This window comes from Mustela nigripes, chromosome 1 (genome assembly GCF_022355385.1).
Source record: "Mustela nigripes isolate SB6536 chromosome 1, MUSNIG.SB6536, whole genome shotgun sequence".
NCBI classification, from domain to species: Eukaryota; Metazoa; Chordata; class Mammalia; order Carnivora; family Mustelidae; genus Mustela; species Mustela nigripes.
In genome coordinates this window covers 119810423-119831652 of record NC_081557.1, presented here as the reverse complement: position 1 = coordinate 119831652, position 21230 = coordinate 119810423, and the positions used below count along the sequence as shown (strand labels likewise).

The window sequence follows — 21230 nt, the reverse complement described above, 5'->3', positions numbered from 1 at the left end:
GGTGGGAGGTTTATAAAAGATCAGACACCCAGTTTACCCTGAGGCAACAACAAGTAGGACATGGGTAAGGGATATTTCATCTGTTTATCCCCTTCTATTTAAAGGATACCAGCTTAATTATTTTACCATGTCCTCATCTTACAACTTCCTTCTCTGGGTATTCGTAGCAGATATATAAACACAAACTATTTCTTTTAAACCACAGTTGATATTTCTTCTAAATACCAACCTCTGTAAGTATCTGCATTTTAATGTATCATTTTTTGAAGAAATGAGATTTCAAGTTGAAATAAAGTGATATATTCCTTAATGTTCCCAATCTTTCATCCTGAGATCATTAGTGATGTCATTCAGTCACTCAGGGACCACATGTGCCCTCCCGTTTGATACTCTCCCTACTTTCACTATCGTCTCTCAAACACCAAGGGGAAGGGTCAGCTGCTCTTCATTATGATGCTTGTACTGTCGTTTTTCTTAGTGTAAAGTTAGCAAAGGTAATATTTCTCATATCCGTATCTTTGTCAAAAGTAAGGAAAGGAGAGATAAATCACACGGCCACAATCATATTTCTTTGTGAAGAATTATTTGTATGCTTTAATATGCACATAAATTATACCTCTGTTTTTAAAAACAACAAAAAACTTAAGACACTGTTATGAAATACACCTAAGATGTTTTACTCATTTATACTATCCTGGATGGCCTTTAAGCAATTGAGTTTGTAAACCAAGTCCAAACTTCTCAATTTATAAATAATTAAGTTGGGCCCAGAAAATTCAAATGGCTTGCCAAAGGCATTTGGGCTAGTTTTGCTTTAGCTCAACAAACACTCACTGAACATCCACTCAGTCACTGTGCTAGGCACTGCTCATACAAAAGCTGTGAGAAACAGGAGAGATGAACTTAAATGGACACTGTCCCTACCATACTGGTAAAGACAGTGACAGAGGTGTGCACAGATGCTACAGGGTAGAGAACAGGGCATCCTAAATCAGTCTGGAGAAGGAAATGACATCTGAGATGAGAGTTAAAGGATACAAAAAAGTGTTATCCAAGGAAAGAAGGGCAGGGCAGGAGAGCCCAGGCAGAGCACAGAATGGGGAGTCCATGTACTCACTCTGTTCACGTTGGGAGAGCTAATACTCCTCCTACTTAGCTTCCCCTTTCCTGTCAACTGTTCCTTCACTGTAACTTCCTGTCAGTCAGAAAACATACAGAGGAAAAACACAGATCAGAGACCCACCTCCAAATCAGTACCATTCACAGCAGTGTTTGAGCTACCATCTCTACACACATATTCCTGGTTCTTTAAATCATAGATGTTTCTTTATGCCTTGGAAAGACCTAGTTCTAAACATTGTGGAGTATTCCAAGTTACCTAGATTCTACATTCTTTTCTGTATCTATTGACGGCCGCCTTGAAGCTGACCAAACAAAAGTTAGTCCCAGGAGAAAATCGCCAAAATTAGATCATTCACTTTTGTTTTTCATAAGGATTTTTGGTTAAAACCAAAAAAGCCTCCATATTACTATGTAAAATACGTTTAGGGTTCCACTAAGGATTAGGTATACTGCTGGCAGGCATCTCTACTATCCCTTTGAGAGATCCACCCTAAAGCTGTGGCAGGCATGACCAGCTAAACAAGAAAGGGCCCATTCTGCCACCTTCCTACATATTTCTTCAGCAACGTTATTGTCCATTATCAAAGAATTTTTAAAGTAATTCTTCAGCCAGCAAGAGTTAAGTATTTTCTCCCATTACCTCAAAGCAACTTGATACCATTTAGCACCTTGGTAAAAGTAAACTTCCAAGTGGAGCTTTTGTATATTCACAGACTTAAGTGACAAATTTAATCTAAATTAATATGCTGCACTTAAACAGATGCTTCCAAAGTTTAGATGTAACAACGCTGAGAACTGCAGAGAGGCGAAGAGAATCAGGCTGGGTCCGCACCACTACTACCAGCTCTGTTGGCTAACCTGGCGGAGACGATCTAAAGTGAGAAGGTTCTCCACAGCCAGCACACTTCTGAGGTATTTTTCAATATAAGCCTCTGAGTCAGCAGAAGCTGTGTTTTCAACATTAGCTGCCATTCTTGCTAATGTTTCTCGTTCCTCTACTCCCTGGGCATCCTGGAGAACAGAAAGTTGTGTATTAAAATTAAGTACTCTATAGAAGAAAACATAAAAGCTTCTTAATCTATACAAACATACACACAGAGAGTACTGAGCTAACAAATGGGATGTATTCCAAAATTCCATTTTAACGCCAGCTTTTGGAACTCAAAATGCATTTTCCCAGAGAAATCGTGGTATAAATGGTGATCAGATTAACTTGCAAGGTTAAACCCAATGGCACTGAAACATAGCACATTCTTAATAAAACTGTCCTCTGCTTTTTTCCTACTGCAAACGAAAATGTTATTGGTTAGAAAGGATTTGGTGGAAATAGCTGGAAATACAACCAACCACCACAATACTTCAGAAATAAATCACTGAGGCAAGAGACAGGAATGAGAAGCTGGGGTCCAAACAGTGCTAGCAGGAGGCAGACACAAGAGAGTAAGAATGAAAGTAGGGCGGCTTTCAACCCTTTCACTCAGCAGCCAACCATGGACTACATGTTCAACATGTGGCAGCTTCTAAAATTGGTTTTAATCCTCAATCCTCAACACAGGCTACAGGCAGTGTAGCTCCCACCAAGAAGAAAAGTATCTGGGTAAATTCTCACTCACTGTGCTTTCCCCCAGAGCCCAGCCCTGCTCCTCTCATGTGGGTGCCCCATGCATATCAATGGGACGCTCACAAGTCAGGGAGGGCTGTTAGTGCATTTAATCATGTCAGGCTAGCTTGGCTCATAACAAATTACTCTTCTCAGAGAAAATCTGATACTTTATTTACTTGTGAATTTGTTATAATAATGTCACAAACTACAAAATATATAGCCATATGCCACTGCATCTTAAGATGCCATCAACTTCAAGGAAAAAAAAATATTTTATATACCACTAAGGAGAAAAAAAAACTCTGCCAATTAACTTTAAGATATCATTTATAAGACACATTCTAACATCAAAATTATTTTTAAAAATTTAAGCGAGCTTTTATTACAGATAAAATATGGAAGAATCTGGAAGGTGGCTTAAGTTCACAAAACTTCTACCCCGTATAGTGATTCATTTGGGCCTTTTAATAACCCTGAAAAGAAGCAATCATCCTCATTTTATAGATGAGGAAAAAGGAAAGCCACTAATTGGCAAAAAAAAGGCAAGATCAGGAGTCAAGAGACCAAGTCCTAATCTTGCATTTTTTGCCAAAGTACAATGTGCATCTCCACGCTCACTCTTTGATTTCAGGCGGTGAGTGTCACAGAAGAAACTGCTCTACTCTTTTCCACGGTCCTTTTTTTTAGAAGCCTCCCTTCCCCTACCCCATTACCAGCTGTGCCACAGACTGGATGAAGAAATCTGGGATTAAATATTAGGAAGCACATATATGAACTACATCATGCATCAAGCTTCCATGGCGGGGGGCGGTATTATAAACTCCATATGCTTGATTCCTATGACTTTCTCAGTTTAGAAAGAGAAGTAACAAGAAGAAAATAATAGAAACTATAATAATGGGAATTACAATCAACTGCTCAGTGTGTGCACAACAACTTATATATATATATATATATCATCTCATTTAATCCTTAAAAACAACCCTATATAGAAGCTATCACTAACCTAATCTAATAAATGAAAAAAATTGAGGCTCCAAGTAACTTACAAAGTTCACCTCACTAATAGGTGACAAAAATAAGATTTCTGTGTGATTCCAAAACGCAAGCCTGAATCTCTGTTTTCAGGGACATGCTATGTTACGTCCCTTTGAGGGGGACAATATTGTTACCTTATGTCTTCTAGGAGTGTTGATTTGCTTTTTAAAAGGAACTCCTTTAACAAAATACTAAAACCAGAACCTTTAAGCCACAAATATATTTTACAATGAATCACATTAAGATTAGGAAATTTCTTCTACAAATCTATAGTGTTTACCCAAATACACAACTTCATTGACTATTTATTTCTTAGTAGGTGACTTTCAAGGAGTTAGCTCTTTTTACATGTTTATTTTTAGTAAACTCAAACTTCATATGATCCTTCACCTCTGGAATATTGGAGACAATTTCAAAAGTCACTCCACAGCCAGGAATAGAACTTCGATGTGACATCTTTTTTAGGAGACTCTGAGCAAAACCCTAGAGAAAAACAAAAAAGAAAGATATGGTTTCCTACCTCAAAAACTGAGTTTTCATTAACAAAGAGCTCAAAGGATACTGCATTCACCCTAACCAAAAAGAAACAGCATATTTCCGATATAAACAAGCTGAAACCCAAATCACAAAATACAGGCTCTTCAACTTTGTCTCAGCACACAAAATCAATTTACTAGGCCCCTGCCCTTTGGCAGGTCCTATATCCAGTATATGAAGAATATAAACCCAAAACTCTGGAAACTGACACTGGGCATCTGGTTCAGGTCTACTTAAAGGCTACAGAAATAAGACTGTTGACTTCGATAAAATAAAATGACCTTCCTAAGATGTGAGTGAGGACTGGTGACTCTTACACTTTTTTTTTCACCAGTACGATGGACATCTTGCAGCATGAATATTGACAAGTTCAGGCATTAAATTCTCGACCAAAGCAGGATCGTTATGAAGAATGATTTAAGAGTGCACGGTCATTGTTTATGCTGACTGTGCTCTTTGCACAGTTAAGAATTGAACCGTTGAATTAATGCATAGATGACTCATTTGAAGATGCTGCTAAGACTGAACATCCTGTAGAGGTTGAAGAGAGCGGGGATGAGGGCAGAATACAATTGGTGAATAAAGATAAGAAGAAGAGAGAATTTTAAACCAACACCCAACCTTTTCCCTCATGCAAAAGGGAAGTAGGAAATAATGTGAAAACTCCCAAAGAATATAGAAAAATTAAGCCACTTGGTCTTAGAAGTACATAATTTCACAAACCTGTTTAATAATAATTTCTTTCCTATTCAGTGCTCTTTAGTTACTTTTTTAAAAGACCGTAGCTCTTAGAATGCAAAGAGACCACTGATTTCAGCCCTTCATGAGCCTTGCAATGCAGAGCCACAGCCCATTACACCAGTCAGGGACAGCTAAGATTTTTTTTTTCCATGGTTCGGGTAGGGAAGGGGGGTTGCTGTTGTTAATTTACCTTTTGTTTTCTTTCTGTATGGAGCTATTGAAGGTGATTTGCATGTATGAGCATCATAAGGAATATCAGCGTCATAGGGGAAGTCCCCATTCTTGTCATAAAGAAGCAATTTTTAGGACTGAAATATCTGAAACTGGGAAGAAAACTGGCATGTCCTAAAGTACTATCATGTCATTCAGTATCAATCTGATAATATCCCGTCATTTCATCCAGGGGAAAAACAGAGGTAAATTCTTGCCGCTATAATAAAAACTTAAAAACAAATTAAAAACAAACAAAAAAGACACCACCACCAGCGGAAGCTTGGGTGACTCCACGATGCATCCTTTCTGTTAAGGATTCGGTGGGGCCGGTGCCATACCAGGTCATCGCCTGGCAAGCAGAATCTCTAGCTCAGGAATGGCAAATCACTCTTCAAAATGCTCCTCAAGAGCAACTCATCTTTTTCTATCCTTTAAAGACTTCCGAGAAAAGAGAGTTGGAGAAAAGAGTGAACAGGGGACACACCATATACGTCTATAGCTCACCCGATGACCTGGATTTTATTGACGCTGGATTGCTAAGCTAAAGACCTGCAATTTTAACAGCATTACCACCAGTCTTCATTTCAAAGATGGATATCAGTGTGACATTTAGAACTAAAGATTAATTTTTAGGGGTGGAGATTACATCTAGGACTCTGTCAACCGTGACTGTGCTCTTTTAAATGAAAAGATGTCTTTTCATCTGTCCTGGTTTTAGTCAGTGTGTTGAGAAGGCCTCAAAAAAAGTGAGCACAGACAGTTCAAAGAATCCCTAGAATGAGCCTCCCAAATCCTGTATTTGCAAAGCCAATGGCAGAAATAGTTTATGTTCTTCCCTTGAAGCTGTCTACTAAACCCAGTCAGACGGCATGAGGTCCCTCATAATGCAGCTGCAACTATGTGGACAGCCAGGGCCCCAACCTCTGCGGCACACCCCGTCACAATGCCTGCCACACTCTGCTGCTTGAGGTCCCAGTCAGCCCTGCCCTGTCCTTCCTCACCCCCTGCACTGAACAGTGTATGTCCTCTGGCACCGTGTCTGTAAAGGAATGGCCAGCATGCTACCACCCTGGCTCTGATGGCTTCTCAGACTTGCTCAGTGTGAGCTCTCCATGGCTTCGCCCATAGTCTTCCCGCACTCAGGGAACACCTGCCTTCCCGCACTAAGCCAACAGAGGCGCCGTCTATTTATTCAGCTATACACGCCGACGGACACTGGGGGTTTCAAGATGCAGACTAATTCTTACTCGTCTTGCTATCCAAAAGCTCGACAGAGTACACTATCCAAATATTTGAGTCCACAAATTAGCAGAGATGACTGAGAGGGAAGAAGGAAGCAGAAAGCAGAGGGTGAGTCCAACCAACAACTAATCTGTGGAGAACTGTCACGTATTGTGCGACCCAAAGGTAAAGTCAAAAACCTAGAACTGCGCTTTGACGGGGCACTGGGGCACCCATCTGTGACTCTGTAATAAGAAGGACTCACTGTAATAACTGAACACTATCTAGGAGAAAGTCAGAACAGCAGGGGCCGGGAATGAAGCAGACCCGACTACACGACAGCAAGGGTTGAGTTGAAGAGAAAACTGAATCGGTTCACAGAGGCTGTGTGGACAGGAGGCCAGAGCAATCATTCCTGGCCCTGCCCCTAATTGGACCTGTGATTAAAATCAGTTCTTCAACTGGGATTAATGACTCACCTGCCGGCCATGAACATGGACACAAATTCTTTTCCGTAATACCAGCTGCATGTCGGCCGGATGGCTGAGCTGGACTGTCACCCGCACAATCAGATACACGCGCTCATCTGCTGGGGTGCCTTTACTGAGCTGAGGACAGCTGTGCACGGCAGAGTCCCAAGAGGCTTCTGCTCTCACCTGCAGGGACCAAAAGAACATACTTTGTTTGCCCTCTCCTCCTGAACACAAAACACTTCACAAGGAAACATCCTGGCTTGGCTGAAGTTGGACATACTGGTCCCCACTGAAGATCTACTAGAAGTGGCCTGAAAGACTCCAGGATGTGAGGATGTGGCCTCCATCACTCTAGTCTGGGAAGTACGGGGGATAACATTCTTGGCTGGTGGGATTCCAGAAATGTTTTTATTTTGCAAAATGCTCAAACATAAAGGAAAGATATGAATTCAGGACAATGAACTCCTGTGTTATCTTCCATCTATAATCATCAGCTATTAATATTTTGCCACTTCTCCTTTCTCTTTCTTACAACTCATACACATGCAGGATTATTTTTTGCTGAACCACTTGTGAGTCAGTTCCAGACTTGTTACTCTACCTGCCTAAATAGATTAACAAGTGTCTTCTAACAGTGAGAACATCCTCTAACTTAACTATAGGACAATTCAGGAAATTTAACATCAACACAATACTATGATATAATACAGTCCATAATCAAATCTTTCAACTGTTCCAATCCAGGATCACTAACTGCACTTAGCTGTCATGTCTCTTTAGTCTACTTTGATCTGGAATGGTTCCCCAGCCCTTCTTTGTCACCCATGACACCATAGGACCACTGTTGTATAGAACGCATCACAGCTAGCTTTGCCCCCTACTATTGAAGTTTTCCATCTTTTAGGAATACCACTAAGGGATGATGTGCCCTCCAGAGCACCCCATCAGCTTTCCTCGCTTTAACTATTTTTTTACTTTCCCAGTATACTCAAAACTGGAAAGTAAGGCCCCACTGTACACACATCACCCAGATTCAAACATTATCAAGATTTTGCCACACTGCCTTTATCTACTCTTTTTTCCCTCTTCTTAAAAAGTCTTTACTAAAGAATTAAAGGAGATCCCAAACGCTGTGTATTTTACCTCTATGTACTTCAGTAGCATTTCCCCAGAGAGGGGACCACTGCTGGCCTGAACTATGAAAACTAACAGAGATCCTTTACCAGAAGGGGAACTAATTTGACCATCCACTTCTTCTGGAAGGGGTTCCACTCTTTCTGGAAGTCGCAGTAAAAGGTTTTCATTTATATTTCTTGAGAAATGTAAGCATTAAAATGATTACACTGCTGACTATTTCAAAAGATGTATGGAAAAGGTTAAAGAAACTACTTTTCATATGATTTTCCCTACTTATGCTTTGTTTACCTCTCCATCATGCTGTTTTACAATCTGCAGTTCAAAGAACTCATCCTCTTCTTCCCCGGTTAGGGTAGCATCCCATCCACCAGCTTCTGGGTCATCAAGATTATCTTGAGAGCTGAAATCATCAGCTAAAAGCAAGTTCCATTAAATCAGAGATCATTTCAAAGGATAACCCCTACCAGCTAAATTTCAATGTGCTTAGTATTAAAATTCTACTGCCTCAAATTTCATTTGCTTTTGGCCCTAAAATCTCACATGACATGGAAGAGAACCATTAAACAGTTCACAGTTCTTAGAGATGGACAGACTCTCAAGAAATTATCTTAACCAATCTCCTACCTTTATGCCTTATTTTACATGGAAGGCAAATGAAGCCAAGATACCCAAGAGATTACTCAAGATCAGCCCATAAATGTTAATGATAGGATTACAACCCAAATTCCCCATCTTTTAGTGCACTGAAGAAATGAGAAGCGAGAGTGATTCCAATTATTGGACCGTTAAGTTCAACAAAAGAATCAATTGGCTACATGAGCCAGAAACTTGGGAGGGTTGCCCCTTGGCCCTTTAGTTATTTAGTTCTAAGTCAGGCCCTCCCAACCCCCTATCCATCTTAAGCTTGTGAGTAGCCATCAAAGTATCTTTCTAGTATGTAGGTTTATGGGGATCAAGAATGGGCATCAGGCTGCATAAGTTCTTGATCATGTCTTGGGATGTCCATACAAACAGGTCTTCTATAAGCTTACTGTTTTCCGCTCTTACCTTCCTACACACGTGCACAAGCACGTGCACACACGAGCCCCTCAACTATGTAGGAACCTAACAGTAAGCCCCAGAGTAAGCTTCAGCCTCCAAGGCGCCAGAGAACAACAAGGTAGGCTAGAGAGCTGTGGCAAAACACGGAAACCCTCTCAGGTGGACTGACAGCAGAAGTGACTTAAGTATTATTTGCTAACTCTGTGTGCACACAAAATTTTCCATATGTCTAAATAAACCAAGTAGTACAAGATGCTAAATACCTTAGTTATTATAACTCATTTTCAGCTGTGTGGAAACAAACCACTGAGGACATCCAAGCTTGCCTATCTAGGACAGTTCATTATAATACACAGTTTCTCTGAGATGTTTTAGGAATTTAACTGCTGACTTTTACCTTATCCTTAGCTCTTTAATCTACCTTTTCATTTTTATTTTCCTTCCTTGGACAGAATAAATGTAAAATGTAGCCACATCTAAAATATTTTATATGAAGGAGAAAAAAGTCAGAAAAATTGGACAGTTTCTCACAAATAAGCAATGCACGAATGAGGGCATAAGAATTCAGAGGGGTGCCTGGGTGGCTCAGTGGGTTAAGCCTCTGCCTTCGGCTCAGGTCATGATCCCAGGGCCCTTGGACCAAGCCCCGCATTGGGCTCTCTGCTCATTAGGGAGTCTGCTTCCCCCTCTCTCTGCCAAATAAACAGATAAATAATCTTTAAAACAACAACAACAACAACAACAACAAAAACGAACTCACAGAAAAAGTGAAAAATTTATTAGCTAAGATTAAGAAAACACCAGATAAAAGAAAGCATCCTACATAAGCATCACTAGTTATTAGTCCTTTCCAGAGAGAAGTCTTTTCCTAAGAATAAAGAAGACAACACTGAAGTGTAGGGGAACACCTGCTACTGCTACCTCACATGAAGAGAAGAACAAAGCACACACGCAGCTATTACGGATTACCCAGTGAAATGTGCAAACGTCCTGGGATGAAACATACCTACCTCCGCTACAGAAATATTACTCTTACAGATAATTCATTCTTGGTCAAGTGTCAGTGTCCCTCTGCATACATAAAACAGACCCTAACCTTATTCTTACTGAATTGCCTAACTGCAGACTTTGTTAGAATCTAAGTGTTACTCAGACACTAATTTGTCTGAGGTAAGCCTTCAGAAAGTATCTCCTAACTTACCATTTAAGTCAAGGAATATAACAGGAATGTGTGTTTCCATCCCAGGAACTGGGGTCCTAAAACATAATAAACAAATAGCACCTCAAATAAAGCCGACTTTCTCAGCAGAATGTACTTCGAGACACAGCATTAATCCACACTGAGAATTATTACAGGTCAAGCCAATAATAACTGTGGGTATCGTGTTTTTGTCATAATTTCAAATCAGAGATGCCCCAAAGACTTACCTGTAAATGCTGCTTCTTTTCACTGGTGCTCTTGTGTATAATTATCATACGTTCTGATCCTAGAATTCAGTCTTATAAGATACAGCTACCTGTTTGTAACTGAAGCTTCTTTGTTTAAAGTTACTTTCTTAAAAAATTATATACTTAAGGGCCCCATATGGCTTAATTTACTATTTTTAATTTCTATAAAGTGGCACAGAACATTTGCTGACAGTACAGTTTAAGCCAGCACAAAACCAAAAACTCCTGGAGATGCAATTTTATTATGACCGAATGGTCTTTTAAGGGAATGACCCAAGTAATTAACATATTAACTTTCTTTTTTAATGCTAAGTGCAGTGGTATTAAATATTGATTTAGATTCTCAGAATTCTTAATTACTGGGCCAATAACAATATTATTTAATAAAACAGTTTTAAGCCATAGTTACTCCAACTCATGAAAATAATTTAACACTTCCTTTAATTCAAACTTTCTCCCTATGCTATGATGAGTCTTCCATTAGTTGAAACAGAGGCAAAACTGATATGGAGAGTGGGAGGCTCCGTGAGCATCTGAAATGTCTGAAGAGGGCACCTGGGTGGCTCAGTGGGTTAAGCCGCTGCCTTCAGCTCAGGTCATGATCTCAGGGTCCTGGGATCGAGTCCCGCATTGGGCACTCTGCTCAGCAGGGAACCTGCTTCCTCCTCTCTCTCTGCCTGCCTCTATGCCTACTTGTGATCTCTCTCTGTCAAGTAAATAAATAAAATCTTTTGAAATGTTTGAAGACATGTGGCAGCATTCATACCATTCTGCTGGGGCCCCTGGAATGCCACTGCCAGCAGAGGGGACCATGACTGCATTCCGCTCCTCAGTCAGAGTCAGCCTCATCTCTAGAAGTTGGGCTTCACGGTCAGCATCATCCTCTGTTTTATCTAGAACATCAAGAATGGAGATCAAATATAGACTTCTCACCTGATTTACACTTTCATCCTGCATATCAATAGGATTTGACTGTATTCAGGTACTGGTTGATGAGGGTTCACTGAAAACTTATTACTTCCCTAATTAGTATTTAAAAAAATCACAGTAAGAAATGAACTATAAGCTAAAGAGCTGGTGTACTCTTACAGAAAGGCCATCTTTGGCTCATGGAAGGCCGCCATGGGCCAGCACATGAATAATTTCTTCCAGAATTAGAGGATTCAGGTGCTTTTGGATAAGAAATCAAGAACGTTAGCATCCTCCTTAATTTATTTTTGAAGAACAATGTTTACATACTTTATTTTCTCTTTGTTGGGGATATGGGGAAACTTACAGAAAGACATCATTACAGTTAAATAAACGTTGTTCTGAAAGGATATGACACTAATAAGTAACATTCCTATACGCATTATTGATGTGTCCATCTACTTCTAATTTATATGGCTGCAAGCGAGATTAATTATGCACAGATTCGGTGTGAGGGGGGAGGAAATATTCAACTTGCTTTTCTTACCATGTTTACTGACAAGCTTCTGCAGTTGTTGATCTAAGTATTCCTGACGTTTTGTTAATGCATTTAGCCATTTTCTACGCAGTCTCTCTAAATCCCGATCCTGGAAGAAAGCCGGGGAAATTATGGCAGATATAATGTCAAGACAAGATATTTGAAACCAATGCTTCCATCTACCTTACTCTAAGGCTTTAAAAATGTGAAGTATTATATATCAATCTGTTTATTACCACTACTAGTTGACTCCAATCATTATTCAGAACAGGAAACTCCAAAAATCAAAGCACTGCTGTTACTGGAAAAAGACAGCTTCTGAAAGGGCATTCTCTGATATCTAGAACCAGTTTTATTTCTATTGGTTCGAGAGGCAGAACTCCAAGTAACTAAGATCTACAATGGCCCTCTGCTGGATAAAAATCAGAAATACTTGGGCACCTGGCTGGCTATCAGAAGAGCATATGACTTTTGACCTCGGGGTCATGAGTTTGAGCCCTGCACAGAATGTAGATATCACCAAAAAAAAAAAAAAAAAAAAAAGTAAACTTAAAAAAAAAATCGCAAGTACTACTCAATAATCTCCAATTCTATATCTGTGGGAACCATCATAGGAATTCCTCAAACTTCTTACCTTGTTTCAGCCTTCAACATGTTTCACTAGTCTCTACAAACAGCATGTAAATGCTTCTCTCCCTTGTTTCTTGTGGGGGGATATTTGGAGCAGAGAGGGGGCGTTATCACCAGACTAAGAACTCTACCAGTCAACACCCGACTGTATACCAATATTGCCTCATTTCCTTTCATAATAAAGTTAACAAGACTGGGTAGATCAGTGGAATGCTGAGGATACAGTGTGTATCTGGATTTCACTAAAGCACTTAACCAAATAGCTCATGACGTTCTTGTAGACAAGATAGAGAAATGTGCAATGAATCTACTTGAATGAAATCATAAATGACTGAAATATCACATCCAAAGAACAATGATTAATGGAATAATGTCAGCTTAAAAGAAGTCTCTATTGTTGTGCCATAGGACTCTGTATTTAACCCTATCTGATCCAATATTTTTATCAGTCACTTATAGGAAGGCAGACATTTTTATCAAATTATAATGATGCAAAACCAGGAGAGTGACTACACTGGATGACATAATCAGGATCCAAAGAGCTCTGACAGTCCTAAACAATGACTAGCAAGCCTAACAAGATAGAACTTGACAGACATAAACAAAATCTTGCAGGAGATAAGAAAGAGGGGTGGCGGGCAAAACCAAACCTGTGTGACTCTTGGAAGTGGGAAAGGGAGACCTGGTTTAGAAGATGGAAAATACCTAACCAGTGTTGTTTGACTGAGGCTCATTATGAGATAGCTCTTACAGGGGAAAGTGTGGGTGACTCCACTCAAGGAGAGAGAGTGCAAGAATAAGGATCTGGAGAAATGGATCTGTAGGAAACTTAGATGCAGAGCTCCAGGTTTGGAAAAGGGTAACAGTCACAAATGATTTCCTACACTGAAGTCTACGAAACTTGTTTTAATTTGAGAAAAAGCAGTATTTGATTCAAAATTAACTGTGTAGTTATTAAATAACAGTATGACAAGGCTCAGGAATGCGTGATTCAGCACAGGAATCAAGCACATTTGATGAGGCAAACAGGTACTTCCTTACCTGGTAGCTGTCCATGTCCTCCTCCTCCTCCTAAAAGAAAAAAATGTAAACTAAAACAATCATGTTTCCAGGAGTCAGGCTATGCTCAACAACCAGAATCTTTTCCCATACTTTATATTTTCTAATTTAGTGAATATACTATTTTATTTCCCACCTATGCTCACCCTATTCTCGATTTTTTATAGTTTTCAGGAAGTTGGAGTCAAACCTTAAGCTTCTCACAGGAAAGTGAAGAACACTCATTTGACCTTTTCAGGAACAAGTACAATACTTTCCCTGCTGGGTTTATAGTCCCACTCCCCAGAAGAAATCAAACACCTGCTGGCAAACAGTCTTTACAAGCCAGCAGGGGGTTTCTGCAGAGGGGGTGGGTGATAGGGGAAGTTAATCACTAGTAGACAACTGAGGAATTTCTAGAGACTTCAATGTCTTAACCCTCAGTCTGCCATTTACCAGGGCAAAACCAACAGTCTGGTGCAAGTGCAGCGATTCCATGCTAATGCAATATAGTTAAAAAAAAGAAAAAAGAAAAAAGAAAAAAGAAATCAAAGAAAAACAAAAGAAAAAACTGAAAGAATTGTTCATAGAAGGCAGTTTTCTGTCAGGTTCCAAAAGACACTCTTATCTTGTTAGGTCTTTCAGCAAGAACATAACTGGCACAGAAACTTACATGAAAGATCTCATGAGTCTTCGGGGATCTCAGTGTTCTAACTTTTACACATCCAATGCCAACAGACAATATACATTCTTCCATCAATGGTAAAGTCCCAGATTCCTGCACAGACTTCACTTCCACTTGGACTCGCCGGGACTGTCCCTGTATCACAGATATTTTGCTTAAAAATCAGTTTAATTTCTAAAAATTTGGTTTAGAGAGACCCCTACAGGCTGATATTGAGAAAGCATTTAACTCTGAAGACAGTTTCACCATATATTAAAAACTAAGCAGTAACCTACCAACTGAAAAAGTAATCAGGAAAAATAATTTACCTTTTCAGCAAATAGAAAGACACGGAATATTTATGGCTTGCATACTTTTTCAATAAAAAGAAACATTAAGAGAAAACATTCTAACAAAGGAAATGCAAAAAAGAAAAGGACAATAAAAACTGTTAAACTCACTTATAAAAAATACAAATTAAAATAAGCACAATACATCTTTATTTTCACTTACTAAACTAGCAATTATCTTTTAAAAAGGTAATTTCTGATAGTGCCCATAGTTTATAAATCAGGCAATTACATACATTGTTGCTGGGAATATAAACTGGTAAAGCTTTCTGCAAGGCAATCTGCCTTAAAAATATAAGGATCCCTTGACCAGAAATTCAACTTTCTAGGAATCTGTTCTCAGTAAATAATCATATATTGTATAAGGACTCTTAAAGCAATATATGTTAAGAATAACAAAAAACCAGACACAAATAAATATATAATATTAAAACTATTCAAACTGTGTGTATATAATAAAATATTAGTCATTAAAATATTGCTGGAAGAAAAAATATGTGATATATTAAGTTAAAAAGTATGATTGGGGCATCTGGGTGGCTCAGTTGGTTAAGCGTCCAATTCTTGATCTCATGATCTCTGGGTCATGAGATTAAGTCCTGCATGGGGCTCAATACTGGCTATGGAGCCTGCTTTAAGATTCTCTCTTTTCCTCTCCTCAAAAAAAAAAAAAAAAAAGCATATGGTAAACAATGTTAACCAGACCTTAAAAAAAAAAGAGAGATTACCAAACCCAATAATATAGTATGATCTACTTTTAAAAATAAGCTGTCAGAAATAAGAATGATGACCACTACCCTGGATTAACCACTCTAATCCCAAATAATTTAAAACCTGGCTGCAAAATGAAAAATTGAGCAGAGAGAAGCTGTTCCGTCTTACATAAACTTTCATAATAAACACAATGTAAACCTCTATGTTTATAATGAAGTAGTATTTTACAAGAAGATCCTCCATATTCCCAAAATACCGACCTCAAAGTCAGTTTATGAATTTCAGGGATGTAAAACAGAATTTGAACAATGGAATCTGCATGTTTAACTTTAAGTCAGTTGCTCTTCCCCTCTTCCATCAGATTTTAATTCCCAAGAGCTTCATGTTATCAGGGAAATCAATTTAGGCAATGATTAATCAGAAGACTAGATTTGAAGAGATGGGTTACAGATGTTTTTGATTTAGTATTTTCCAAGGATTATGTGTCAGGTATCTTGTGGAAAGAGTACCTCAGAAAACATTTTAATTTTAAAATAGTTCAGTCATTTCAATTAGCTACAGTTTTGTTTGTTTATTTTGTTTGAAACAAAAAGTAACCTACTCTGTGTGGGGGGCCACACTGGGAGGGTGAGTCCGAGGCACTGTAGGGGGAGGGTTCAAGGTTGGCACAGAAAGAAAAAGGAGGGAAAGATCCAGAACAGCTACTGTCCCACAGAAAAGTTTTTATTTAATTTTTTTTTAAAGATTTTATTTATTGACTTGAGAGAGAGAATGAACGAGGAGAAGGTCAGAGAGAGAAGCAGACCCCCCATGGAGCTGGGAGTCCAATGCGGGACTTGATCCCGGGGACTCCAGGATCATGACCTGAGCCGAAGGCAGTCGTCCAACCAACTGAGCCACCCAGGCGTACCGAAAAGTTTTTGAACAGTATACTTAAACTCATAGGTTGAACTTCCTGTAACTGCTAATATTTGAGCATTTTTAAACTACAAAACAGGCAATTTCATATGGCGTACGTAGTAAGTTCTCCTCTGCTGTTTTACTGTTCAAGAACAGTAGGTTCTAGTTTTGAAATATTTTAATTCAAATGAGCCTACCATCCAAGTCCTTCTATCAACAAGCCACATGTGCTTCTATAACCTCCTCTTTTACTGCTTTCCAGGTCTTCCTACATGTTACTTTCTCCCCAAATTTACCTAATTCCAACCATTGTGTCTTTATTCTTGCTGTTTATGTATGAAAAAAAGCCTTTGCACTACTGATTCAGCATCCACATCAAGACCAACACCCTTCAAAAAAAAGAACCTTTCCTGATGAACTCAAGTCATCTTTGAACACTTTTTAGTAAAGGTTGTCAGAAATAGGACAAATACTTATATATTCTATTTATACTAAACCATAGAGAATTATCTGGTCTTGCCTTCCAGGGAACAAATTTCTGAGGCATCCAAAAAAGAAATATATATAGCTTTAACAGATGTTCAGAAAAAGATGTTCTTCACACCCTTAAGAATCCCATTTTATGTATATATCTGATGCCATAGTTTAAACTAATTTTCTTTTCCTTTCAGTTCTTTGCCCATACATGAATGAATTTGCTAAAACCCACTTGCTGGGGTCATAGAACAAATGCTGATCAGCTTTCCCCTTCTGAAACATTCAGAACTTAAACATTTAAGTAAACTTTCTTTTTCCTTTAACCTTTTCTCATATTCTGCTTTGAATGATTTCAACATTCATTTTCAAGAGCTATTCTAATATCTTTCCATTGTTCTAAAGTATAGAAATTATCATTAAATTTTGAATTGATGTAATGTACAGTAAAAAAGAGTATTTCCAGGCTCCTGGGTGGCTCAGTGGGTTAAGCTGCTGCCTTCGGGTCAGGTCATGATCTCAGGGTCCTGGGATCGAGCCCCACATCAGGCTCTCTGCTCAGCAGGGAGCCTGCTTCCCTCTCTCTCTCTCTGCCTGCCTCTCTGCCTACTTGTGATCTCTCTCTGTCAAATAAATAAATAAAATCTTTAAAAAAAAAAAAAAGAGTATTTCCAAATCTCCCATGTAAATTCTACTAAGATATTTTCTCTTTAGCTGGAAGCAGAAACGCTTTACAGATTATAATCCACTTGCGGTTAAGTGACAATTCCTACCTATTTCTCTGCTACACTGATTCCTGGCAGGCATTCATATCTACTTAGCTGCATTTATTTAATACCTCCTGCAGTATCACAGAAAGATCTTTGGTCTTTGTCCTCAGGTCCTGGCAGAGAGCTCCTGAATCTCTCAGAACTTCCTGAGCGATAATGATTATAAGTGTATCTTTTAATGATGCAACTTTAAATCTGGCAGTTCTTGGTAGGCCCCCAGGTAGCTTTAGGAAGGGGGCTGGTAGCAAAAACCAACCAAACAAACAAACAAAAACAAGCCTTCACTGGAAGTTTGTAACTGTCAGCACCCCCCCAAACCTCTGTGCAGAGCAGAGAAGGTATGGAGATAAGTTAATCACCCATGGCCAAGCTTTATGCCTGCATAATGAACATCCATAAAAGCCTACAAACAATGAGGTTCAGTGAGCTTCCTGGCTGGGGACAAATCAAGATGGTGCAAGGGTGGCACACCCTGAGAGGACATGAACGCTCCTTATACCTCTTCCCAGACTTTGTCCCAAGCATCTCTTCCATTGGGATATTCCTGAGTAGTATCCTTTATTTAAAAAGACTAGAAACAGTAAGTCAAGGGGAGGAGAGCTGGGCAAACCCCTGACTTTGTAGCCACGTTGAATAGAACTGAGGACCAGATACTTGCAACTGGCATCTGCAGTGAGGGCAATCTTGTGCTTAAGTCTGAGCCCTTAAACCTGTGGCATCTGACACAAAACCGAACTGCATTGTGGGACACCCCATTGGTGCCTGCAGAGAATCAGACAAATGGCTGGTGTTGGGAGGAAAAGAACCCTTTCACCTTCCAAGTACCAAGTACTGTGCTTCACATACAGTATCTCTAAACCTCATACTAGTCCTACAAAGTCGGTATTATCATCACACTTCCACTTTATACCTAAGAGAAGGTTCTGAGAGGTTACAGAACTTGCTCACAGATTTAGGGCTACACGGTGGGAGACCAGAACTGAACCCTAGCACGTTACTAGCCTGTGAAGTGCTCGTTCTTTCTGCCATGTCACACTGCTACTCCTTATGTTCATAAATATTCTAATGTAACACTGCATCATACATTTCTATTGTCTCCTGCAATTCAATTCTAAGTCATTATTTAAAGTTTATCTTTTTGCTTACTCAAAGTTGAGAAGCTGGTTTTAAAATATTATAATTAACAATTGTTTTTAAAAGATTTTATTTATTTATTTGACAGAGATCACAAGTAGGCAGAGAGAGGGGGGGAAGCAGGCTCTCCGCTGAGCAGAGAGCCCGATGAGGGGCTTGATCCCAAGACCTGAGATCATGACCTGAGCCAAAGGCAGAGGCTCAGTCCACTGAGCTACCCACCCAGGTGCCCCTATAATTAGCATATTTTTTTAAATGAAAGGAAATAGATATGTAATAGGAGACAATTTTAATAAAAGGATGGACTTGGAGAGTCTAGATTTCATTATCACCAATCAGATATTTCTGCTAACAGGAATCCAGTATTAAGCTTTACAGTGCCAAAGAATTGAGTATTATCATTCAGAATGATAACTTTAACAATTCTGTTACCTGCCGGAGTTGAAAGATTCCTCCTGTTGGCACATCCTTTGCAGAAATTACTTCTACGGGGCAGTATTCGCCATTCTCATTTTGTTCCAAGATTTGGACCCAGAACTCCACTTTTCTGGTAACTTCACTCCATCTAGGAAACAGTTAAAGTTCTTGGAAAATCACACATTTCTATTTCAATACAGGCAGCTTAGGATCCTTCACATGGAAACTAACAATGATAATGACCTCCAAACAGAATAATTCAGTAGAATGACCTGTAGTTCAATGAGTAATATACAAATATATACTACCAAATATAATTAAACCAAAATTAAACAAATTTAACATCAGAACTAGAAATGGTTCCTTCAGTTTGTTCAAAAAGGTATAATTACAAATCTATTTCAAAGTGGTTACTCAAAAATCTAAATATGGTAATCAGAGGTCCAGAAGAAAATACAATGATTATCTTCACACAAATAAAGGTAGTGATATATATGCTCAATTTAGTAACTTGAAAAGAATCTTTGCTCAGATTAATAACAGAATCAAGGAAAAAAACCTCAATTCTAGTTAAGGATTTGCTGAAACATTCTAAACCCAAAACAAGAAAAAAAGAAAATCTGGATCTCTTTTATGATAAGATGGAAAGCACAAATATCCCCTTTCAGCCATTCCATTTTAACATTCTTTTAAAAATCCTGGTACAAATACCTGCCTCCTTCCATGACTGATGGCATTTCGAAAGAACACTGCACTAAAGACAACATAAGTAAAACCTGATTCTAGAGTATATCTCCCTACAGTTGATTAACTAAAAGTAATTCAGAATAAGCAACTATTCTCCAAAAATTCATTCACTCTTTATTCTTAACTAACTCCACATTTAATATCTCTTCCGTCACTCTTCAAAGTTCACTCCTGTAAGGAAGTTTAAATGTGCTATAAATACCCTGGAAACAATAGCATCTATCCCTGGAATACTGGTAATGCTCAGGAAAAAGCTATCCTTATAAATGGCAGTATTAATCTCTAGCAAGTCTTCAAAATTATAAATGGAATCAGAAGGATATCCAAAATTCACCTGTCTCGAAGACTGCGTGTTTTTGCTTGGATAATCCCCAAATCCCACAGGGCTGGGTTTTTCCGAGGATCATTCATCTTATGGCCATATACTTCAATTGCCAATGCCCCTTCTGAAAGATGTTCAATGAAGTCTTCAGTAATGTTAACAGAAAACTCCTGAAAGAAAATAATTACAGAGGAGGAAGTACTTTCTGGTAACCTTATGATCACTTATATCCACTGCCATACACCCACTTCATGGAGAAAAGAAATGAAAAAAAAAATGTTTTGGTTATAGAACATAACTGTCATCTAATGTGCATAATGAATGCTCAGATGGTCTAACGTTCTTGACTTCAAACATAATTATAAATCTGATTTTTAAAAATATTTTTCACCTTGAAAATCTATTTTGAAGGACCAGCATTATATTCTGTTTTCTTAGCAAAATTTAGGAAGCTATTTTTAAAGTACTTATAATAATATTAAGAATTTCAACAATGATCTACAATGTCTTGATATAAAAGTTATTAGATGCAGTATGGTAACAATAGATGCGTTACGGTAACAATTTTTCCTAGCTTTTAGGAAGTTAATTTTATCTCTAATAACAGGAGAGTAAGGAAATAAATAATGATCATCAGTGCAAATAAAATCACCTAATTTTTAAAAATTCTCCCAATCTGCCCATCTTTACAAGATATATATGATAGCATTTTACAGTAATTACTAAGCTCTAAAACAGTTTATTGTAAAAAGTCATAGAACCTATATTTCTCTTTCACTATCACTCTCTCTCAATCTTTAACACACTAAAGGTATTTCTATGTTTTAAATAGATTAGAAAGAGACCACTCCCTTGAAAACAATGAGATGGATTAATTGTGGTACAGTTAAGGAAAAAAAAACAATCAAGAGTCTGACTAGCCATGGGTTAATTGATTCCTCTGTACCAGATGCTTCTGCTGAAACAAAAAAATAGCATTATCACATACAACCGTGATAAAGATCAAATGAAAGAATATCATAAAGTGCTTAGCAGAGCATTAGGTATT

The 21230-nt window shown here is 38.5% G+C and overlaps 1 protein-coding gene across 2 annotated transcripts in view; it reads right to left on the bottom strand.

Moving 5' to 3' along the window:
- Window positions 1-21230, bottom strand: part of KIF13B (kinesin family member 13B) — a 198080-nt gene that overhangs the window by 48109 nt on the left and 128741 nt on the right. For both annotated transcript variants that reach the window (XM_059372373.1, XM_059372380.1), the window contains exons 23-34: window positions 20195-20352; window positions 19129-19261; window positions 14364-14510; window positions 13694-13723; window positions 12032-12131; window positions 11342-11468; window positions 10328-10383; window positions 8374-8498; window positions 6955-7131; window positions 4154-4246; window positions 1981-2133; window positions 1118-1195 (exon numbers count right to left, since the gene is read on the bottom strand). In XM_059372373.1, coding sequence (XP_059228356.1) covers window positions 1118-1195; window positions 1981-2133; window positions 4154-4246; window positions 6955-7131; window positions 8374-8498; window positions 10328-10383; window positions 11342-11468; window positions 12032-12131; window positions 13694-13723; window positions 14364-14510; window positions 19129-19261; window positions 20195-20352 — 1377 coding nt within the window. The remainder of the gene's footprint in view (window positions 1-1117; window positions 1196-1980; window positions 2134-4153; window positions 4247-6954; window positions 7132-8373; window positions 8499-10327; window positions 10384-11341; window positions 11469-12031; window positions 12132-13693; window positions 13724-14363; window positions 14511-19128; window positions 19262-20194; window positions 20353-21230) is intronic.